The 25,823-nt window shown below is 42.3% G+C and overlaps 1 protein-coding gene across 1 annotated transcript in view; it reads right to left on the bottom strand.

Annotated features, from left to right (window-relative positions):
* nrxn3b (neurexin 3b) overlaps positions 1-25,823 on the bottom strand; it is a gene marked incomplete at its 5' end in the record, with an annotated part of 282,506 nt that overhangs the window by 5,711 nt on the left and 250,972 nt on the right. The window contains 3 exons of the mRNA XM_080047664.1: positions 6,431-6,509; positions 23,076-23,386; positions 25,300-25,389. Coding sequence (XP_079903790.1) covers positions 6,431-6,509; positions 23,076-23,386; positions 25,300-25,389 — 480 coding nt within the window. The remainder of the gene's footprint in view (positions 1-6,430; positions 6,510-23,075; positions 23,387-25,299; positions 25,390-25,823) is intronic.

Below are 25,823 nucleotides of genomic sequence, written 5' to 3'. Positions count from 1 at the left end.
CTTAAAGTTGAAAGAGATGTGAGAGGCACATTTGTCTTCAGATATCAGCTTTTGCTTCCTCATCTACCATCTTGTCACAGAAACCTAATTCATTACGCAAAACTGAATATATGATTTAAGCATTATTGAGGAGATATGGCATGTGTCACACTTTACTGACTGGGTTATATCAACACTGACATAATAAATATGATTATTCCTGATGGTCTAACCATGCTCTAGAATGCACTTTTGACTTGATAAAGAGTGGCTTCTACAGTATGACTGAGTGTGTGTGTGTTTGTTTGTTTGTTTGTGTGTGTGTGTGTAGATACTGTTCATGTCGCATATCTGGCATACTATTCTCATAACAGAGCCACACTCAAAGCCTTGTTAAATAAACAAGACCGGCGCAAAGTAAGTGATTCTTCATCCTGGTCTTTATTTATCCAACTCTGCCCTTGTTGTCTTGGCCCTGTTTGCATTCTGTCACTCAATACTTGGCTAACAGCCTTTCGGCGACTGTTAGCTTTGCGCTATATCAACAGAACACTTTGGATGGGAGGGGAACGGCTGCAGTTAGGGGGTCTCTCCAGTCAAGTCAGTGCAGAGGACCTTGATGTTTTGGTAAACACTTTAATCCTTTAGTAAGCTCTTGCACAAGCGCTGCACATCTTGCTGCATTTCTGAAGCAGACAAACACGGCGGTTTGTAATGGGTTTGCTTAACCAGGCTGTGAGTGTTTGCCGTACTCGTCGAGATGGATGGGGATTTTATTCTAAGCCTCTGCCTCCCTGACAAATAATTCTCCACTCGGCTAGACCTACAGCAAGTTACTTTTTTTCCCATTATTTCTTTAGCGAAATGAAGTCAGGTCTACACTTTAATAAGTGTTTCTCGAAGCCTGCGCCTAGTGGGCTAGCCTTTGCATCATTTACAAAAACAGATCCTATCCTTATAAACCAAAAAAAAAAGAGCGTGGAAGAAACTAAACATTCCAATCATTCTGCTTTTCATCAGTCTTGTTTAAAAAAGATCAGCTCCTGCATGCATGTGCTATTGAAGATGAAGTGGGTAAATAAATGTACTTCTAAATGGCTGATTGACTGACTACCTCAGCAGCTTGGAGGCTACAGATGCAGAAATCTCAGAGCAGCACTTTCTCTTTACATCCCTCCGCTCCGCTCCCTCGCTCTCTCTTTTTCCCTCTCTTCTCGCTCCCGGCCTGATCCCTGTGTCCATCCAGCGTTTGCTGAGGCTTCCGAATGGAGATGAATCCGGACGGTGTGTCAGGGATTTGACGACGCTATACACCACAAAAGCGGAAAGCCGGTGCCCCAGCACCGACCACAGATGAACAGAGTCAATGGGATTTCCAAGCTGCAAATTGTGGGTGAGTCAGTGGTTTGGGGGCCCTGAAATCCCATTGTGGCGACACGCATTGTGCTCAGAGGTCCTGCTGTAGCAGATTCATTCACCTCACTACACACATCCACCACAGGTATGGAGCTGATTACCAGAGAGCCAGCAAAACACAAATTCTCAGTGTGGACTCACTTAAAGGGATTATATAAGTGCACTGTGCAATGGCTAGGCTTTCTAGAAACATGTACCTTAAAAGGTTGGCCATCTCACCCTGCCATTAAATTATCTTATCTTACCCGTGCACACACCTGTCAAGAGAGGTCTAATTTCTCACTGATGGGCAATTAATTTCCATCCTAACAGTTGAACAATATCATTATTATTAGTAGTATAACCTTTAGTTAGCCAGATTTATCTCATTGAGATCAACATCTCCTTTTCAAGAGAGAACTGGCCAAGATGGACAGCAGTACACTGTTAGTTAGAAACGGAACACACAAGTCAAAATACAAGTTCAAAACGCACCGTAAGTGCAATTGAACAATGCAAGAACAATGTTCTGTTTACAACTCCAGCAACAGAAAACGTCTGCTATGTAACCATACATGAACTCAGTAAGTTGAAGAGGATCTCTCTGTTCAGGCTGTCCTGAAGCCACGGCGCATGGCAGATAGCTCTTAATACGTCTTCATGAGGCCGGGGCCCACTCTGCCGTGTTAAATTGGCATCTCCAGCGGGCGTGGCAACTCGCCCCTGTCAACCGGTCGATTTGCTGTACGGCCATTAGGCTGCACCTCTGCAATCTGCGGACAGTGTGTCAGCTGAATAACCTTTAAACTGATCTGAGGTCTGTGTTGAAGTGACAGCCAGCCCGAGGGGGCTTGACGGAACCCATAGCTGACAAAGAGCTGAGTGATCCATCCCTATCATACTTCACTCTTTACCCCTCGCGTGCATTGAGGATCTGCCTATGCAGCAATAAAGAAATCAAACGACAACAGCAAACGTCCACGCCTCCAGTCTAACAATAACTTTGAGCCGCACAGATTCTTCACTTGGCCCACCTAGGCCAGAGGAGACGTCTATAAATGTGTTACATCTGCTTGATCGGTGCTCCACTTCATCAAGGGGCTGATGGGGTAATGGCGCGTGCAGGAGCGTTTATGGCCCCCCTTTATTAAATACACAATCTTTTTACGATCTATTTGTCTGGCACACGGAGAGTAACAGTTGGCAAGAGATTTGTGAGAGGATGTCTTCTCTAGGAAAATGACAGTGTCTGTCATTTGTTTGAATTAATTGAAAGCACCTACCTGGACGTTTATGCTCAGTAGCAATGTCAGAAGAACTTTTTATATAACCTTCTTCTAGTGAGGTAAAAGGTATTAAGGCTGGTGTGATGGTCAGGTGCATTGTATTGAAGTTGCGTTTTCTCCTGACCCGTTGAATATGAGTCCAGTAGCCTTTCCTTTTAGTTCATGTTGAAATAGTACTCAAACTGCTTTGTGCTTGTTATGAGTCGAAATTAAAATGTTTAATGTAAAGTTTAATTTGCTCTAACTATCATTAAGTATCTTAGTAGATGCAAATATGTACAAATCAAACATTCTGATATGCACTTGTGGATTTACGGAAACAATTTACACCAATTACTGAAATATAATTGCATATTAATCACAGAATTGCTCTGATGACACGGTAACAAGCTGCAACCCTTTTTAATCTGTTAATCACTGCGAAATGAAATCATAAATTGACTGGCTTTTTTTCTGTTCTCCAAACTGAGCATTGCACATTCCCATTAGCGATTTAACGATAGTTAGTTTTATTCACGCTGGTACATTTCCTACACATAGTGATACTTTTATTCTAAGTTTACATAAAACGTGTGCAATCTCTTATTTGGAGGATTGCCAAGAATCTGGGTGCACAATCCCTTATGTGCTCTCTTGTGGAACTCAGGTGGGATAGGAGGGAAAAGGTAAGGTTTAACAGTTTCATTAAACACACAGACAGAAACAACCACCAGACGAGCACGCACAGCGGACAAGACAAGACAAGTCTGTTTGGCAGACGCACACGGAGCGCTGACAGAGACAGCAGGCATAAGCACAAACACCAGACCTACAGCGGTGGTGCAGTGCCACCACTGTAGCCCTTAACACACACACACTCACACACACAAACACGTACATGTAGTAGAAGCCAGCTAGGGGTTAGCCTGACACGTATGGGTGGAGAAGAAGCAGCACACAAAATGGATGCCAATCATATCCATGCATAAGCGAGGGGGAAGCTGGGGTTGGGGGGAGGGAGGGGATTAGTTGGTCTACAGAGCTGCGGTATACAGTCCAGTACAGTGTGCATGCCACAAATGCCTTCTACTTGGAGCAACAGATAGAATAGAAAAACAGATATACTTTGTGGCAATAAAAGTCTTTTTTATGCCATCTGCATTCAAACAGACATGTATATGCAGAAAGGCTCAAAAGAAAGAAGGGTTGGTGAGTAGGGATGGAGGGTGGAGGGAGGGAGGGAGGGAAGGAGGGGGGGGGGGTTAACACTCTGGATGGGAGACGGGGAGTCATTCTTTCACACACAACTTTCTCCAGACAGAATGGGGTTTGCCCGCACAAGGCATAAAAAAAGGATGATGGCTAGAAAAGATTTTGTTGCCGTTCATTTCCCTATGTTGTATCGAAAAATGGCGGGGGGGAGGGTGTTTCTTTAGAAGCCATGTGGCACAAAAACATATTAAAAATAATAATAATTAACACAAAACTCGATGAGGAGGAGAATTTTTTTCCAACCACCAAAAGTTCATGCGGCACAAGATGAGGCAAAAAACGGGAGGAGTGGCGCTATCCTTGCTTGGAGGATGGACGGCGGATGATGAGGAGGAGGACACCAAAGCAAAAAAAACAAACATAACAAAAAAACTAATAAAAACAAACCACAACCAAACAAGAAAATAAAAAAAATCACCCCATTGAACTCAGCCCCAGGCCCAAAAGGAAAGTAAAAACAAATAAACAAAAAAAAGCTCAAATCTTAAGCAACCCAGCAGCTAGGTCCAAATCGATGTTCATATGTGCATCACAGGAGAAAACAAAACAAAAAAAACGACAAACCAAATGCAACAGAAAAGAAAGCAACGCCATGTCATGCAACTGTTCATACGACTGGAAGCGGGGCGAGGAATGAGGGCATGAATTTCTGTGTCGACATGGTGAAATGTACAGTATGTATATGAGTGTGTATGACTACATATGTTGCCACTATATGAGGGGAGGGTACCATGTTCTCCTAGTAGAATACCGTCTTACAATACACTTTGTTGCACTTCAACTTTTGAGAATACTTGGGTTTGAGCTTTTAGTAGTCCACGGAAATAACATTTTTAAAACAAAAGGTAAACAGTAGATACGAGGTGTTAACAATTTGCCCATTCAATTCCAATCATCTCCGAGTTAAGAAAGCGACTCGCGCGTGTCCATAAATAACTTAAATTCTGCACGGAGGCACGTGGGAAAATGGCTTTCTCTTCACATCAAAAGGCCATAAGCACAGGGACCTAAATGTGGCAATAATTTCAAGGAAACAAACGCTATTACAGTGTGATAAGGCTTATTAAATTAGTTCCTCTCACCGATTGGAGGGAAAAGGTAAAATGACTTGCAAAGTATCTAGTAAAGTCCAGGGAAAGACCTCATTTCCCAGAATAAATAAATGCCTGATTATCTGTTATGTTCTCCGAGCCACGATAACATAGTGAAAGGGCAATGCATTGTCACAATGTAGGCTAATTATTAGCAACCAAAAGTGGACATATGCTTGGTGCTAAGCTGAGACATATTTAGGCAGATTAAAGCGCTAGCAATTAGGCCGCTGATTGCAGTTTGAAGGACAGTGAAGCAAATAGCCTGAGTGCCTGAGGGGAGACTCGGCCAGTTCCAATAGAGCCAAAACACTCTCCTGGTTTACTTCATGCTATTAGGATATATGCCAACTGCTCCTGAGCACAAGTGGGATTGACAGTTGCATTTTCAAAAGTCGTTCAAACCCAAGTTGCCTCAAAATAACCGCTCCTTAAAAATCTGCAGGTTGTATTTTCAGCTCTGGTTTTATTTTCTGAGTGAATGTCTTATCACTTTGATCCAATCACAAAGTGAAATGTGCCTGTGTGTATGTGTGTATGTACTTGTGTATGTGTGTGTAAAGGGAGGAGGGAAGAGAGACGATGCGCACAGAAATTCGAGGATATCTGTTCTCTATTAGAATGTTTCAGGTAAGGCAAGCCTCCGACAGAGGAAACAGAGGTACAAACAAGAGAAGAAGAAGTAGGAAGGAGGAGGAAGAGGCTCTGTTGCAGTTAGTCTGCTACATATCACAGTATCTATGCTGGAAGCATCTTTGTTCTCGAAAGAATCTCAAAATGTATCCTCTGTCAAGAGAGACGCACACACACACGAGGCACAGCAAGAGGAAATCAACCATGTACAGGACAGATACATTTTGAAGCATCAGTGCGGGCGACATGGGGCTTGATACTAATTTCGTACTTTGAGTAAAGTTTTTGCTCTCGACCGAATGCTGAGAGAACAAAATTAGTATCAACGCTGCGTCATGTCTGCAACCAGTGGCCCCATTGCTAAGTGTAACTTGTTATAGAGATGAAAGCTACAAGCTTTGACTACAGCTGCCGACTAAATAAAGCATTTATTTATTTACAGTTAAAGTTAACACTGTAACTTCCTACAAAAAAAAACATGCTGAGGATAAAAATAAATAAAAAACTTGATTCTTACTGCTTTCATCCATCTCCAAAGAAGAGTTCTTTTAACTTTACAGTAGATATACACTGAGAACCCCCTCACGCTCGTGTATATATTGTTCTACTCGCTGTGGCTACTTTTTGGAGGGCTTTTTTTTGTTGTTGTTGTTGAAAAGTTACACTTGAAGCTCCCATGGGACATGATGCTCTGAGGAGAAGCTCCTCGGTAGCACAAAAAAAATCAAAAGAAAAAAAGATAAGGAGAAATAGACCAGGGTTCAGAGCAAGCACAACTCGACACACCCATCCCACCTGCATGTCCGGAGTCGCACTCTTCAAGGTCCTCGTCGTCGCTGGAGCATTCGGCGGACGAAACAATGTCATCTGTCGTCTGCAGGGGGAGAAAAGAGACACATTCACACACATGCACAGAGAAACATTAAGTGCTTAGCTCAGGCCCCAGCTATACTACTGCCCACCAGCCCGTAGCCATTCAAGGATATCTCTGCACACACAGACCTCCCTCCGCCTGTCCTTCGGCGTCCATATATCACTCGGAGTCAATCATATTTCACAGTGTTTATCATTCCACGCTTTATGTGCTTTCCACCTCCACAGATAATTGTTTTCCTTCACCCCGCGCGCTCTGCCACCCATTATTTATCGGCGCTCTCCTCCTCTGTCGTCAACAATCAATGAGCCCCCACCAAGCCCTCGCAGATCAACACTGTCCCGCACTTCTGATTTGTGCTGAAGGGTGCAGGGGGGAGCAAGCTGGGACTGGGCGAGCTACCAACCCGCACCAACGATGGATTATCTGCACCCTCCAGTTCCCACAATTCTGATTTATCCGCCCCTCCCTCCCTCCCTCTCCTCCTCCTTCCTTTCCCTTTTTTCGGGTCGACCCATGGAGGACAGAGAGGGGGGGGGGGGGGTTGTATTTCAGGCGGAGGTGCACTGGGCAGCCGGCATTTATTAGAATGAATCAGCGGCGCGATAAAATAAGCCCTGTCACCGAGCAGGGTTATGAAATCAAGAGACGCTGATTGAGTTTTCCAGTCCTGGCCGAGGGTGCCGGGCTCTAAATATCATTGAGTTTGACAGACTAATGAAACCCCCCCCCCCTCTCTCCCCCCCCCACCATTGCTTGTGCTGCCTCTGCCTCTGCTGTTCACCAAGGGCCACAGAGAAAGCTGTCCACCCTCTATCATTATGCATACAAATGCATGCTGATGTTCCAACACATACATGGGTATTTCTACCAAACTTCCCAGTGAGGACATTTTTTTTCTTCTCCAAAGCATAACTCCTAATGCATAAGTGTGCATGATGGGCTGAGCTATTTTCTGTATCGCTCCATTTGATAATGTGTTCATGCGTGTTTGTGCCGGCGTGCATAATACACCACATTATGTACCGTACCCCTGCACGAGGACGCAAAAAAAAAGAAAAACCAAGCAAGAGGGGGAGGCAGGAAACTAAATTGCTGTAAGATACGGCCCCTTGGTAAACATGACTATTTATTGAAGCCACATTATGGGCGTGAAAGTCTTTGGTTATTTCTGAAAGAGGGTTATTGCTTGTTATTATGATCGCGGCAGATGTGGGAGGCAGGGACACAGAGAGAGAGAGAGAGAGAGAGAGAGAGAGAGAGAGAGAGAGAGAGAGAGAGAGAGAGAGAGAGATGAAAAACCCCAGCCACTTCAAAGTCAGCTCCAGCAATTTCAGCCCTCCAGACCATCGCGCCAAAATACCCAGCCATCGACTGAAAACACTACCTTTCTCTTGTACATTCATGCTGCATTTCTCTGCAGCTCATGCCGGCAGCGTCTCAGCACAGAGCAAATATTTTCTCTCTGCTTTGGACGCAGCAGCTTAGCAGAGTCTTACACACTAATCTTTATGTTCTAAATACCAAATTTAGCTGAGCAAATTATCATTGTAGCAAGGCTACTATTTGGTTTTCAAATAAATAACCGTTTTGGACCATTTTTGGAACTCAATGCACCCGATAGGCTAGTGCAAGCATCCACAGGCTATGCAATTTGCTATTGAAGCCCATTTTTTCAGACTTTCAGACATGCACTCCATTAGGTTAAACGTGCTGGCAAATTTCATTAAAATGTCTGAAACAGTGCCCAAGACAATTTCTCGTAAGTGTTGCAATGGCAATTTGAGTCCAGTTAGCTTGATTCCTAAACACAATTTTAACAAGGTACGATGATTCTGAAATCGGGATAAAGGATCAAAGAGACCTGGTTAACCCAGCTTGACTTCTATCAGGGAGAACAGGTATCTGACTTTAAGCAAGTGTATTCGGAAGAAAGGAGAGGTCAATAGACAGAACGTGAATGAGTTGTCTTATAATTATAAATGATTCTATTCAAAGTCTGACTTAATCTATAAATAGCACTAAGTAACATCTAAAAGTCTAGACAAGCCATGTGTCTGAGACTGAATATTTGATATGTCCGTAAGCAACATCTTAAAACCATTATGCAGTCAAAAAAAGTAAACCATCCTTATAAGACAAAGTTGAGGCAGAGAGGGAATTAACTCATTTGCTGACCGGCTGCATGTACACATGGAATTGCAGTCACTAATTGAATACACTGTATGACAACTTGTTCTCTGAATAACTGAGTAACCGGGTTTCACTGACCTAGTTACTTAAGGGCATATAAAGACTTGGATTGATATGAAAGCAGAAACAACGCAGCAGGCTAACAGTAAGTGGGCAGACAGTAATATTAAAAGACATTTTGTTCCATCAGTGCTGTAATACATTTGTAATTTCGCTCATTTCCTATGCATAAAGAAAATATAATCGGTTGAATTACCCATGAAACACTGTAATGAGACATTTCTAACTTGCGGGGCAAATTCTTTTCATGTCAGTCTTTAAAAATAAGCATTTCACTATGTTTATACATATTCTCCTTCTGGTTTGGGGAAAAAAAAGACCGCTACTATCATTGGACCATTATTCTCCCTAAACCTAATATGTATCCTTACTGTGCATGAGCATGTCAACAGGGCTGACATTTATATGACTATTTCAAAGAAGCTGTGTGGAAGGTTATCCGGTGTAATAAGGGTCATAATGGCATGGCTTTTAGCCCCGAGGCGAGCTTCATGCAAAAGGTGTAAAACCTCTTCGCTCTCTTGACTTGTTGGCATACAGACACCAAAGCACTGCAGAACTACTGCAGCATTGAGTAGACGTCATCTTTGAGCCTATTCACATGACAGAGGAGGCCTGGCTTCCTCACTTCATGTATTGTAAAGGTTGCATTTAAATGGTAGAAGGGCACACTCACAGTCAATGTATTCATTTTCCACTTGATTGAAAATCATCTATGACTTCTGAGTAAGAGACCCCTTTCATCGAAGTGACTTTGATACCACTCGAAATAAATTGAAGAGGGCATTTGAAGTGTGAAGTTTGACATTTGTAGATCCGCTAGATGTGCGCCTTATTCATTCTCATAAACATAGGATGTATTCCTGCCAGTCACAATGGTTCAGATTTAAAGTGCATCTCATGAAAGGCTTAGAATGTCATTTCCCCGCATTTGGGCTAATGCAGAACCAATGAAGTGACACACAGAGCGTACAGTCTTCGCTCAGTCAACCACTGACGTCGATAATAACATATTGCATGAGGCTAGACGCTGTAAATGCAAAGGGAGCATGTGGAGTGGAAAAAAAGGCATGGGCGTCATGTGTGTGTGTGCAGTGATGGGAGCCTACAGCTGGGTGTAGCAGAATGATGCGGATGGCCAGCGGGACTACAGAAACTGATTTCACAGCTGGGGAAATCCAATTCTCTGTCTAAATCTCCATAGCACAGAGTGGGATATATTTTGGCAGCAAAGTGATTTTTTATTTGTTTTTGGTGGGGGGGGGGGGGGCGTAATTATTCTCAACAAACGTTCTCATCGGCATCAGCAAAGTCTGGGTGGCATACTTTAATATATGGGTGTGCTGTGCATGCCTACTGCTTCCCCTATGTGAGAAAAAAATATTTCATGCATGGCGATTTCATAAAATAAGAACTAACTATGCTATGTGCGTCACGCCCTCGATTATCCTGATTACCCTGCACTTCAAGTGATGCTCAAAAAATCCTAACTGCGTAAACAAACAACACTACAGCCGAATCAATAGACAAGACTTCATTAAAACGGCATTTACTTCTGACCACTTCAGCACATCAAACTAAAAGGATCACAGTGGCGATCGATAGAAATAGACAGCCTCCTTGGGAGACGAGTCTCAAAATACGCCGCTTTTAGTTTCACAAGTGATGGGCGTGACACAAAGAAAATGGAGAATGTGCATGAGACGCTAGGCTGTCTGTGTCTCTACCGAGCTTCTCTGGTGTTTAATCAGGGATTGTGGATTGAGAATCAGCCGGCAGCAATGCAGGGACCATTAACAGGCGAAGCTGCAATTACCTCAGCAGCTGGATGGAGTGCATGCTACATCACCAGCCAGGCCTGACCTCAGACTGAACAAAGTCTGATCAACAATACACATGAAGCTTGGTAAAACAACACTTCTTTTAAATGAAACCTACTTTTTTCTTTTTTTACCACAGGAAAGAAAAAGTTCAGTATAGACTCTATTTTCTTTCATTGAAGGTTCTGGCAATAACCTAGATTCTATATTTTATATAACAAAGTAGTTTAGCACAAACTGCAAAGTCAACAAATGTGAGATGTGAATTGAAGTGCATGGATGCTGGGTTTCATTTTTAATGGACAGGTTCACATTTCAAACACTTGCATGCCCATATGTTTATGTACTGTATATAATAGGTATGTTTTTGGTTTTGGCTTTAATTGTTCTTAATGAGATTCCACTTCAAAATATGGGGATCAATTTTTATAGTCCTTATTCTTTGCAACAATGGCATTTCTACGTTCATGTGAAGCTCATTTGAGGCATTACCTTAGACAAATACCTCTTTGTGTCACTTTCCCTTTGTCATAGCTCAGCAAAACTACGTATGGGAAACGCGAAGAGCTATAGCCTCTTATTAGCTTGAGCTAACTGTAACATCACTTACGTTGAAATCACATTAGGGAGGGATTTCTAGAGGGCCAATATGGACTAAATGAACAATTAAAGTGACCAATAGCTCTTTAAGTATACTTACGTGGGATGTGAGATTGAAATAGACCATTACGAAGGACTTTAACATTTGTAAACGTGTCCTTTAATTTGAATAGAATCATAAAACCTTGTCAAAGTGAGCAGGACATGTCTCCTATTGGTGACAAAACAAAACTTTACACATCTCGCCTCGCTCCCTTCTAGCCATATTAACAGCAGCATCAGTTGCACTGCAGGCCGCCCGCTCTGCTACATCAAGCAGATAAATGCAACCGGTGTCCAACAGATTTTCCCTCCACAGCCAAATAAAATCCACTATTCAATACAACGGAGCCACGTTTTTCACACCGTTAGTGTTACTTTAAAAGGCCACCTGGTTAAAACATCAACCACAAAACTGAGGAAAAAAAGGCCCGATGCATTACGTTTTCTAATCTTTGTTAATTACTTTCAAACGATTGTCACTCAATTTTCTGTTCGACTGTCATTCACAGCATCTCTCCACACCTGTGCCTAATAATAAAAGTGACTGCACACTAGGGACATCGGCCTGCTACAGCATCACTTCTTGACACTCCCAGCATATGTTCCAAATCAGAAGTGCTGCAAAACAAGCCTCTGCACACTTCACTCTTCAATTTAAACAAACATGCCTCACACCCTCAACTTCTGTTCTATAGACAATAAGAAAACTATAATAACATTGGAGCAAAAATAACACTAAGTAGGCTTTTAATAGCAAATGCTGCTCGTCAATTGTGAAAGAATGACATAGTGTACACTGTAAGCTTACTTTTCTCTAATTAAAATCTAATTTGATCAAATAATAGCCCTTATATCATCATTTAATGGTGTGTTGACAGCTATCGTCAAAGGGTCCTATACTAATCAGAGAGACAATGTTTCAACTTGGAAATAAGAACTCTCTCTCTCTCTCTCTCAAAGACATGGCTAGTTACAGGAGCAGCTGCTGCATAACGCGGCTGCATATATTCGCCCGAGCATGACGGTGATTTGATGGGACACTTCAAAGCAGAGGCGTGTGCTTGGCCGGAGGTACAGAAAGACATAATGCATTCGACCACTGTCTGTAGTTTTCCCCTGGGTCAGCGGAAGCTGTGCGAAGGCTAAAACACAGCGTTGGCCCTCGGGTTGCAAACATGACATGAGATATGAACGCGACCAGCGGTTTCGTCTTGTCGAGGCAATGAGAAACTAAGCAAACATGCTTAGGTACTGCCCACTGAGTCATAGCATCAGGAAGGGGGAGAGGGGAGGGGGAAGGGCGGGCGCTTGGAGGTTGCTTCTGAACATGAGCGTGGTTTTATCATAACAAATGACCTTCACATGCTTTTGTGCCCGGAGGGCGAAGGAAACACTAGAAAAACTAAGCCTTGTGAGAATAAGAGAAGAGACACAACATTATAGATCTACATTATAACCCTGCTATCAAACACAATTCGGTTAGTATACAATGCCAGAGTGCCCAGTGGCTAAAGCAGATTTTTTTTTTGCACTGATGGGAATAAACCTCCAAACAAATCAATTTCCCTGGAGCGCCTCTCCTCCTGGCACACTGTTGCCTGGACTGTTGCATGTTCTGAGATCAAAGTGACAATGAAGCGGCAAGGGCAGAGCAAAGACACACAATTCAAAGCAACTTCCTTTTCCCTGAGGTGCTTTCTCGGACACCTTGGACATACATATTTTTCACACGTTAGACGGGGATGCACACCACATATTAATTTTTTCAAGTTGAAAAATGGCCCTAGAAAGCGACAGAAAAACATCAGAGGTCAGACTTGACGCCCGTTCTTCTCATCTCCTCATTCTCGCTATCTCGCTAATTCCCATTCCTCCACTCCGCCGGCCCCCTCGCACCAAAATAAGATAGTCATCTCCACGGCGGAAGCTTCGCCTTTCTATTGACGGCTGTCTGATGTGCGTGTTATCATGTCCGATCCAGGCTTTGACAGGCCGACAAGGGAAGAGGCTTGTATTACAAGGGGAATCAATAGCAGTAGGCCATATCCCTATCAATAGGCTGCCACAACTCTTTTTGCTCATGCTCCCCGCTCTGTGACAGATAAGATTAAACCGAGAAAAAAAATATCTAGGGGAAAAATGAAAGGAAGGAGGGTGGACATAAGAATGATAGAACATAACATAGTAATACATCTAATGAAACGCTTGATTGTGATGTTTAATCTGTATATCTGTAGCAATATTGAGGAAAAGATGAAAGCAAACAAGCGGCGCAACAAGGTTGGGAGTTCCACCGCTAAGCCTCTTCTGTAATGTAGTGGATGAATTACAAAGAAGGGCTGAAGCCACCTGTTAAATTATTTCCGAGATCAAATATTGATATTTCTAAATGAGTGCCCTCGGTGGGTCTTTCTTAGTTGCCTCCTGAAGTCAGCACATTTTCTTTTCTTTCCAGGTTTATAGAGAAATGGAAAGAGGTGGGGGGAGAGAGAGAGAGGGAGGGAAAAACAACTGGAAATGAGAGGAAAAAAACAACAGCAAATGGATTTAATTTGTACACCATCACATCGGTGCTGTGTCGGTTTGAGCAGTAGAACGGGTTATGTGACGAGCATTTTCTCTTTTTCTCAAGGTCCTGCCTTTGTACACAGGCACTGTGGCTCACAGCAAACTCTAATTGCCCCGAGGCCATAGGCAGCCACTTTCAAACAGGGCCATTCATCTTCCAATGGAAAAGGAAATGGTCTTTGGCCCTGATCCTTAATCACCCCCCTGCCGCAGTGTACAAGGTCATCAGGGAAGCCCCATGACAAACACACTCACTCACATACATGTATATATATATATGCTCAGACAGAGAGATCCAGGGAGCATGGCGGTCACATGAAGATAGACACGTGCCTGTGAAGGAAGCAAGACAAGAGACGGAAGGAAATTGCCTCTCTCTATGCAAGACCGTGCCATCCTCCAAGTGAAATTGGAGCAGCGATTACAGCTAAGAGTTACGGTTTGTGTTACCGTTTTGCGGTTCTCCCCTCAAAGAGGAAGAGGGAAATTCATGTGGATGTGGTGGCGAGCTAGGATGGAAGCCGTGACTAAAGAAAAAGTCAGGGAGAAGATGAGAGCATGGAGGGGAAAGGTGGTGGTGGTGGTGGTGTGGGGGGGAGGGGGGACAGAGGCTCCATTTCACTGAGGATATAACAAGACATTGGCAAAGACCAGTCCTCTCGTTTTTTTTACAGTATCTATATTCCTGTTTTAAATACCGCTGAAATGGTGTTTCATTTCAAGCAGGGCTACCAGCTAAACCTTGACAACGTGTGTAAATCAGGCTTATTCTCACCAAATATTGTTTCATGAAGCAGGATGAAAAAATAAGTGACTTTTTCAGGGTCTCATCTATTGTTTTTATGCTGCAATTTAGACGTTCAGGTGGGCTGCAACTCGTGATTATTTTAATTTCAGCTTTATCTGAAGGATTATTTGATAATTGTTTGGTCATTAAAAGGCCTGAAAATGGGGAATAAACACATCAAAACACAAATCATGCACATGGCATACTGTATTTAATTTTGTCCGACCAATGATCAAAATGCAAAGATCATCGCCCAGTTTACTATCAGAGTTGACAAAAAAAGAGAAGGGAACCATTAAGTTTTTGCCATTTTTTTAATAAGTCTACATTACTCACACCGGGTTTATATCCAAAATAACATAATACAGGACTCTGCAACAATCTGATTTAACAGAGGCACAAATTGTAACACGCCAATACTTGCCAGATTCTGTGCTCCTCGCTGTACTTTTAAGTGCTGCCAAATGTACTCCCTGTTTACAGTAGAGACTTGGTCCATTTTATAATTTATTCGTCACATACATTCTTCTATTTAATAGTTGTTGCTCTGTGGCTACCATAGATCTCTCCTAACGTCTCTGTCGTCATTGTGCATTAATGCTATTGCCACTCTTGAGATCCGTGTTCTAAAGTCATGAATATACATGTTTTACATCTTTTAACAAGGCTTGAATTCATTTCATCACATTATGGAGTTGGATTTACGAAACTATCTGATTCAGAATCCGTTTACAAGGTTCACTTCTAAAGTGTCCACTTTGAGTTTGCGGAATGAGTTGAATTACTTTTGTAGAATAATGTTATTCTAGTAGTCCTGTGTTATAATTAAGCATTTTCAACATAGTGAATGGCTGTTAATTAGATGAAACTAAACAGTTTTTTTGGGACAAAGGGCTTTATAAATAATCCTGGGTTGACTTCACTAATTGCAACAATAAAATCAATAAGTAATACGATACGTCCAATCGAGAGAGCTATCGGCTTTCTATTGAGAATGTGTGAAGTAGCTGAAATTGGACCTTGCCCTCTGTCCTTGTGGACTACATTCTGATCTCCCTTTTCAATCCCATCCAATATTGCTGTATTTCTCACAGTCAAAGGCTATTATGACTTCAAGGCTGTAAGACCAAATCAATGCAGGCGTTATGTAATGGCTGATGCTGGCAGCTTTACGTTTCCCAAATTAGACGAGGGGTCCCATATGAGTTCAGTTCCTAATGAGCACAAACCAAACTAAGCATTCGATTTAGTCTCTTTTCTGAAGATGAAAGTTGAAACGTAATCACTAATAGAGAAATGATTTAAAATACACTCAACGTCGGAGCCCTCCCACAGTATCTAACTCAACATGCTTATACCCAAGTAAGGATGAATAACCATGCACGCACACAGACACATGCATCCCTACAATTATACTTCAATCACTGCTGTTAAGAGCAACAGGTTTCATTGTAGTTTGCGGCAATTCTCTGTGGAGAAACATCACTGGGCCTTGCTAACAGCTCGGCTGAGCAATGAACCAGAACACATTATTGCTTTGGAACATCAAAGGCTGTGTCTGTGCCATACATATTTAATTAACAACCTATTGACTATAGCAGACGCATGGTGCATTCTGTGCACACAGAGACAGAAATGAATATATAGATCTGTGAAGCCTCTCGTTCTCCCACACATACAAATATGAATTCACACGCTCAAAGTGAATTTCATATGCTTGGCAGCTAATATATCCACAGTACATAGTGTGCAAGACATTTATTAGTGCCACTGTAGAATGGTTAACCAGGTCTAAAGTTCGAGCCTGTAGCATAACTGAAGCTATGGTTACATATCTCTCTGTCGGGATAATTCTATGTTAAGGCCAGCTAGCTTGGCACAAAGACAAAAAGCTAAGAAAAATTTACAAATGAGGATTAACACTTGAAGCAAATTCTGTACAGTCTACATTATATCTGTTTAGATTTGATTTAAATTATTTATTTGAGAACAATCAGAAGTATAGATCTTGGGTTTTATTATTAAACTCAAATTGATGTGAAATTAAATTGCTATTCACCCTTTCTCCCCCAATTGGTTTGGATGTAAAGTTATAGTCGGTTTTATGCGTTGTATATTCTATTTTGTATAAACTAACGATAAGGAGATTTTGTAGATGGTATGTGTTAGAATGGTTATTGTAAAATGTTGTAAATGTTGGTGATATCTATCACATCAGAACTCAATGTGTTGAGGAGAGCTGTAGTAACTTCCCAAGTCTGACATTAAAGTAACTCTCAAAAGTGTTCAAGAAAAAATGCTGGCGTAGGAAGTTTAAATCCTAGATTTTGTTCCCAGAACCGTTGCGCTGAAAAAAAATAAAAAAGCTAATTAAACACAACCAAGAGTGTGTCGATCTCACAGCAGCCTTGCAACTTTTAAAAATGGTTTTGGCGACGGATTTAATACTGACTGTTCCACTTTGATAATCCATGCAAGTCTAATGGCGTGTGCTAGGGGAGAGATGATATCTGTACGGAAAGCAGGAGAATCTGGGATTTGGGATGCATACGCGTTTGAATGACATTTGGGATGTTTCCTTTTAATCCACAATTGTTCTGTTGAACTCAAAGACAGATACGATGTGGAATTAGAAAGCACTCTTGGCTAAAGCGATTGGTTTAAGTTAATTGCATTTAATCATTTGCATAGTAGGAACTGGCAATTTGTGAGCGCCGTCACTGTTTGTAGGCAGGTAACATCACTTTGTTGTAAAAGCTGCAAGTGTCAATCATCAGCCAGACATGTGTATGGCGTAATAACCAGTCAGCCATTCTAGTAAGTAACACAGCATGAGGTGAGCACACCCCTTCCCCCCCAGAGCGTGCTGATATCCTATACCGGACAGCTCAGGAACAAACTGCAGCACAGGGTGTGTGTTTGTGTGTGTGTGGAACTGATGTGGGTTGTTTGCTTGCCCCTTGGTGTGTGAATGAATGCCCTGCCGTGACAGTGGATGCCGACAAAACAGCAGGTGTACACACAAATACACACACACACACACACACACACACACACACACACAAGCACAAGCAGTCCCGGAGGATCTATATAAGCTGTGTTGTGAGGCATGGGGGACATCCATTACAAAATCCCTGTGGTTCAAAACCCCTGGAGCCAGCTGCTGGTTCACACATACTGGGAGACAAACTGCCCGGATCATCAATGCGCACACACACACACACACACACACACACACACACACACACACCACACACACACACACACACACACACACACACACACATTTTGAACAAGTCACTTAATATTTGTCTTCACTTCACACATGCACAACCAAATCAGGCTACCGTTACAAACATACGCTCGCACGCGCAAAGAAACATGACCTACAGACAAGAAATTGCAGGCATCTAAAAAACCCATTCCCACAGAGCAGTCTAATGGAAATAGCTTTCTTGTACGGATTCTGTTGCACACCAAGCGACATGAAAAATTCATAACGTAAGTCACAACCCCGAATGTTGCATATACACTTGGGCGACAGAGTAGACATACAATCTATGACATTGCTGGAATGAGTTTGTCATTCTGACGGGGGGTGGGGTGGCTATGAGCACCACATATTGAAAAACCTTTGATATAGTGCTTCTGTTCTTTGACAATGTGAGTGATCGTGGCTGCAACATGGCTGACAGACCTTCTTGTGTGTGTGTGTGTGTGTGTTTGTGTGTGCGGGTGTGTGTGCACAAATGCATGCAAGTAACAATAGCATGATTTGGTTGAGCATGTATGCAGACGTGTGAAGACAAAGATTGAATGACTTGTGCCAACTGTGTGATTGCATGTGTTGTGTGTGTGTGTGTGTGTCTATGCCTTTAATGAAAGACACACACACACCAGTAGAGTCCCCTACTGAATCAGTCTGATTTCTTGTAATTTGACATACAGGGCATAGCCATCCTCCAGCATTCATCACCCAGAATGCACCAGAGGCAAGGCCTGGAAGGGCACCCAGAAAAATCAGTAAAAGGACTGACAACAAAAGAGAGAAAAAAGAAGGGAAGAAGAAAGAAAGCCTCCAGATGAATACCTTCAAACTAGTTTAACCTTTAAGCAATTACTGTCAGGTCCAGGCGACCGCTCAGAGGGATGGTGATCACAGAGACTAACTCGCTGAAATGAAAAGACGACTGACAGGCAGCAGGTGTACAATGGGAGCTCATGACCACACACATGCACGCACGCACGCACGCACGCACGCACGCACGCACGCACGCACGCACGCACGCACACACACACACACACACACACACACACACACACACACACACACACACACACTACAACATGAAGACTCACAGCATGCTGCACAGCTCCATCCACCATACCTCTCGAAGTAGAGATAAATCACTGATTATCATATATGCCCAGGTGTTAAGCAACATGCTCTATGTACTTTGGATATACGGAGAAATAGAAGCGAGTCAAGGAAAACAGCGAGAGTGAGCATAATGGCAACTTATTGTGCAAAATAAAGCATCAGTGTGAATTGATTCTGGTTCATAACTTTTTCCTCTGTAACTCTCCGCCGCATACTATCTTCAAAGTACAGAATTCACACTGTGCCGAATAACAATCACTGTTGACTCAACATACAATTATTGTCATCATGCAATGTGTATCCAAGCGAATCGATGTGGCATTATTTCCCGCTTCTCAGCAGAAAAAGAGGGCCCAATTAAACTGCAAACAATTTACCTCTCATTTTCCCGTCTCCTGAGCACCAGGCCAGTTGAAGATGATGGACGCGGGCAATTTCTTTAACACGGCAAACCACGCAAATCACTTTCACTGGCTCTCCCTCTGCTCTTTTCCCCCACGGTACTCTAGATTGCAGCCTCCTTTCCTAATTGTTCCCCAACATCTCAGGCCTGCAGCGCCAGTTAATTGAGAACTACAGACAGTGATCTCCCATAATAGAGAGCCGTTGCATATATGAGTGTTCGCAAAATGACTGCGTTCAAGTCAAACTAGTGAGCATAAACGTTCTATCGTTCAACCAGAATTCTGCAGAGCTGAAGTCCTTGTCTTGCCAATTATCAAGCTCCCCCACCTCAAGACCCTAAATTCAGTTCAATCATATTTGAATTGCTAGTCAGGAGGAGGAGTAACAAATTCCTAGGTTACCAACTGGAGTAAGTGTAACACAGACATTTTGATCACCTATTACCTGGATTGCAAAATTGTTTTTTGAAAGTAATTTGCAATGAGGAACTTGTGTGATACAACATTTGCATCCTCACACAAGGGTTTGTTGCAGAATGGTTAGAAGAGTAGGCCTTGACAGCTGCTAGCAAAGTCTTAAAAGTATAAAGTGAATTTCATGGGTTATTTCAAACACACAGGTCTATTCCAAATCCAGCCTTCACTTAAGACTTGAATGGTTTACATTTTTGATTCCCAAACAGGGAACAACCTTGAAGCTAAATCGAAGGGGTCACGAGATCACTAACATGATCTGCCACACAAAAAAAGCGTATTCTTGTAAAACCCTTAACAGGCCTTCCAATAAGAGTTAATATCTGAAATGCATGAAGGCAACTGTTGGCAACTCACTGACATATGCAATGGGAGACAAGGGGGCTCAAGTATGTTTCTATTATTTACCAAATTCTGCACAGCGTGGGGCCACAAAAGACTGTGTATAACAATAGTTGTTCACATACATTGGAGTCTACAAGCCCTGTAAAGAGACTTTGATGTGCAAAATTGGACCAATTTCCCTTTGATGGGAGATCATCTTCCCTCCTCAATACTTGCTTTTCATGCTGAAAACTACTAGAATGTTATTATGTGGTGTGTAACTTAAACAAAAGTTGTTAAGCCATTTTAGTTTCAACACAAACCACTTAATTTGTTCACTATGAAATTAGTTATAGTAAGAGCAGCCCATTATATTTGCATTTCAGTCTGCATGCATCACCATGGGTGTATACAGAGTGTGGGTAAGAGTGGAGGGTATGCCGCTAAAGCTAACATGGTTAGCATTAGTCACCCCTCTCTACTTTACGCATGCTATCAAAAAGAAGCTCCCACTGCTAAACGGATGACATGCAGAATGATGACTCGGTTTGAATCTACAGAAGATATTCACGCTTTAGAGAATGATTGTGGGTGGTTGGAGTGATCTTAAGGATGAGCCATTCTCAGGTCTCACTATTCAAGATGGAACGGCTTAGGCTATGACGTGTCAAAAACTGTTGCCTTATGAAATACATACAATATGTATAAAGGCTAAAGAATAAACACTGCTTATCAACTTACTTTGCCTGCTCTTTGGGTTGAGCAGAAGTCAAATCTGAATAACATAAACTTGTGTCTTCCAAGGGGATCACCTGAACTCCAGAGTGGCCACGTAACACGTTAAGAGAGAGACAGAGAGTAAGAGCAAATGAATTGTGTCTTTCCTGTGGATACGTCCCTGTGGAGCTATCATTAATCAAGCTCGAGCTTGGTTGTCTCCCCTTCCCACCTCGTCCCTCATTCAGTCCATCTTGAGGTATCCATACGTCACTTCTCACCTCTGAAGAGGAAACCGCTACTGCTGCTGGAAGGGCCCCAAAATAGATGTGCAAAGAAGGTACCAAAACGAACACACACTTTTTAATCCACACGTTCACACAGACACACACACCTTACTCCTCAAACTGCTGCACACAAGCTGGATTCCGGCACTGTGTCGAATACCTATAGCTCTCTTTCAGCACAGCAGTACATCACTAATGATAGCTCAACTCCCTCACCTCCCCTATACTACCCTGAGGGGTGGAGAAATCTGCCAAACGGGTACAGGCTCCGTCCTTACCTCTCATACCACTGTATTTGACGGCCGACTAGGGAACAGCTGAATTAAAAGGCATTGGCAAATGAAATGTCTGCGACAGAGCGGTGTGATTCACAGCAGATGCTGCCAACGGGAGGTCACGGAAGAAGAATGAGTGTGGCATGCTCTCGGAAGGAATACCAAAATGAAGTGAAAAAGTTAGTTAGGGCAAAAAAAATCAACTCCTGTTGTGAAGTCGCTAAAGTGCAACATCTGGCATCTAACGGCTGCGTCCTGGGTATTGAGTCTATTGACTAAAACTCATTTCACTTTGTGCTCCACATAAAGGCTCTTCCATAGCACGCACAGTGTATTGACTTCCTTTGATATTAATAGCCTATGACACAAAATGCCATTTTCCCAGCGATGCAAGGGTTTTGCTTAGCTGATTTGACCTTGTACATGGCGACAGAGACTGTGGTATAATGTTTCATCATCACAGATTACTGGTGCTTCACATAGACAGAATTGCTTACTGATCCATACTTTCAAACCCTGCTTTTGAAGGCCCTACAATGGGTCTTTATTTGTCACTTTTGCCCTATAGTCGCAGGGTATGTGGTGCCTCCTTTAACAGCTCTGATTCTTGCACTGATGGAGACATACAAGTGTCAACACTGACATGAAGGGGTTGTCATTACTGCACACCAGCTTGAGTTGATGAGGCTGAAAAAAAAAATGGATCCTGTCTGTCGTTCCCCAAACCCTGTCTCACCCCTGAGGGAGAGTTATTGCTTTAATAAGAGCACCGAATGGTCGAATTTGTCCCAGAAGGACTGGTCGGTGTGGCACGGTGGTGACACTTATTGCCTTGGACTCTGGACGTATTGAAGGAAAAGGCCTATGTTAGGCTGGATTGGACGAGTGACAAGACAGAGATAAAAAAAAGACAGAGAAAGAGAGAGAAATGTAAATAAAAGGAGCAGTTGCAAGGCCGGCTTTGCACACCTCAAAGACCAGCGGTCACTTCAATCCTCAATAGAATGAGAAATACAGTATCTTGGCCTTGACTGATCCATCAGGGAAAGTATCAGACTCGCTAGAAATCCACCAACAAGCAAACAGTCACAAACAAGTGACATAAAACAGTGAGATGCCCAGGAGGACTTTTGTCTTTTGGACATATCACTTTATTTTTTTAATCTGATTGTCGAGAAAACAAAACGTAGCCCACAGATACAGGTTTAAGTCCACCCAACCTGGAAGAGTCCTACAAGAAAACATGCTATTGAATGCCCCACCACACTAATGGCTTGCCTTTTTTGCAAGATACATGTATTCAATTTCTTGTCTAAAGTTACAAAAAGATTGAAACACAATCCCGTCTGTATGGTAAATATGAAGCTGAAGTTAGCAGACAATTAATTTAGCTTAGCATGAGATCACCTCTACAGGTTTGTTTAATCCGTACAGACACTTTGAAGTTAAAACGACTATTCACTTGTTCCGATCAAACAAATGGGCTATAAATGTGTTCATTAGTTTACTTTAGAGGTTTTCTGTTATCTTGCAGAGACGTGCGCAAAAGGTTAGCATACACTGAGTTAGCTATATGATCACAAGCATATACCGTACATATCCTTCCCACGTCTCCCATCAGCCATGGGACTTACCTGAATAGTGGGTGGTGAGCGTTGTTTGCGCGTGGTGGTTGTAGAGAGTGTGGTTGTGGTCTCTATAAAGGTGGTGGACATCTCAGGTGGCACTGAGGTGGTGGTGCGCGCCCCGCCCCTGCTGACCGGCACGTCGCCCACCAGCCGCACGCTGCCGTTCACCTTGATGTTGACGTGGCCCTCGGCGGCCATGTTCAGCACTTTGAGGCCATTGTAGTAGAGGCCGGACAGCTGGCCCTGGTAGGGCCGCTTACGGTCGTTTCCGCCGATGGAGATAGTGGCCTGGGTGTTGAAGATTGTCAGTTGCCGGCCTGGCGCGAGGAGGGAGGGAGGAAGGGCAGAGGAGTGTGAATACATTTGTGATGGATAGATCATAAAGCTTATCAAATATAAGGTCTAAGTTTGACATGCATGGCCTTTAAACGCGACTCAGCGATTCTGGAGAATGGTTGTTGTCAAAATGAGTTTTTGTAAAAACATTGTAAATAGACATGTTGCTAGCTACGCAGGTCACTTATACAAAAAGTGATTTTGCCAACATGCGTTCTCTAGAATCGTTGAATCCACCTTTAAGAGTAACTGCACTCCTCACTGTGCGATTAATGCATTAACGGAAAACTTTAACAAAGACTAACTTAGTCTGTTAACACTATTGATTTACTGCTTAATTAAGTGAGTGTGGATTGAGCTGAAATGGACAAAGTAATGGTGAAGCATTATGCTTTTACATTGAGAAAAAGGAAGTACATTATCAGTTCTCAACAACCACACCTTTATGTTCATTAAAGACTGCTGCTATATTCTCTGTTATCTACAGTGGGAAGGCGTGTTTCCCTTTGATATAAAAAGAAAAAGCAGCCCTGAAGGGAGACTGCTGCAAACAACAGACACTTTGCAGCTATAGCAGCATTATCGCAAGAGGAGCGAACACATGCAGGTTAAAAAATAAATATTGGGAAAGGAACTGGAACACGTTCCACAGGCGCTCTTTATACTGTATTCTCTGGACAAAACAAGAAAACTCATGCCGTAAAATGATTAATAAATATGTATACAGGCTTTGGCATATTATGATAAAGTACGAGCAATACACACTCACTACATGTCATTGTGAATTCCATTAGTCGGAGCCTAACTATCACTGTCAAAACAGCAGTGCTCATGCATTAATTATGAAATGAAAATACACCACATAACTTTCACAATACAGGAATCATAATTAAAAAATCTAATTTGGTCCATTTACATACACACAGCGGCGTTAAATTCGTAATCATTTGCACAATTATAATACATAGCACATCAGGTATGGAATGACAGGGACAGGACATTCATATCACAGAAGCGAAAAATGAAATAGCACGTGTGGAGTCATGCATGCGGCAGTAATGGCTTATTTCAGACCCAACGTTTTTTTTTAAGCGGCTGTTAAAGGGACTTTATAAAGCAGGTTAAGATGTTCATGTGCAAATGAACTTTAAATGCAGTTTAAAATGATATTATCTTGAGTGAAAACATTTTAGAAGCTCCAACAAAAAAAAAACAGAGAGGGGAGCAGACTATTTTTTAATCCCCCCCTGCAAATGTTTTATACATAAACAAGGTGCTGATAATCTCTATGACAACAAAAAAAACACAGCTCCATCAGGGAACACGGAGCACCACGGCAGGCTCACCGTCAAAAAGGCTCCAATTAGCTCTCCATCACCGTACAAGTGAGGATTTGATCGTGTGTGAGGTGTGTAGTAACCACAATCAGATGAATTGCAGCAGGGAAAAGCACCTGCTGTTTGGGAAGTTGTCAGGCGGGGTGTATGCCCACTGATTAGTTTGTTCTCAAACATTGCACAGGATTTGAGTCAAGGGAGCCAATTCTCCTCTCAAAACACAATCAGCCGACTGTTGCAGCATAGATAATGCCTTTTCCTAGTCAATTGGGCAGAAAAAAAAAGAAGTGTACTTGATACTTCAAATCTGATTGCTGCGCTGAAAAAAAAGTTTCGGAGTCCCTTTAACTGGACAGCATGATTCAACAAAATGTCTAAAAGATGTCAATGACAAAAAAACGGGGAAAGAAAAAAGAAAGTGGGCGTTTTGTTTTACTTGTTTTATCGAGGGTTTAAGGGGTGGTTATTCATTCTCAGAGGTTGAAAGGGGAACAAGCCGATGGAATGACAGAAAAAAATTAAATAAAAAACATTCTGGAAGTTGGATAAAGATTTACCTTTCTCCTGAAGCCAATCTTCTACTGGCCGGGTATATTTGAACGGGATTTTCTTATTTGCCATTTGATAGCGCTCAATGTCGCTGTTGCCTTTAAAGTTTGAAAGTTTAATAAAGACAGCTTGAAACAAGTCGGCAACAGCAACAGACATCACACATTTTATACAGTGGTTTATGATGAGGTTTATCTTTGTTTAGAAATATTTATAAAAGCTTTATGGTGATTTTTTTTTCAAGTAGCTTTAAATGAGTTTTTTTTATATTTCATATTTATACAGCACACTCCACACCTACAGTATATTTAACACAATATCCATGGATTAAAAGCACAACAGATATCCTGCAAGAATAGGTTAACGAAAATCACAGAAAATATATACTTCATAGTTTACATAACAGGTCTTATATTGCATTCATCATAATAAATACAGTAGTTAAGGCAAAACAAGTTGTTAAAAAGAAAAACATGCAACAACTGCCTTTTGTTAAAGCACATCGGAGGAAATCAATGTGCACTTATTTTAC

This window comes from Ammodytes marinus (assembly GCF_949987685.1).
Source record: "Ammodytes marinus genome assembly, chromosome: 19".
Lineage (NCBI taxonomy): Eukaryota > Metazoa > Chordata > Actinopteri > Uranoscopiformes > Ammodytidae > Ammodytes > Ammodytes marinus.
This window is presented reverse-complemented; position numbering and strand designations above follow the sequence as displayed.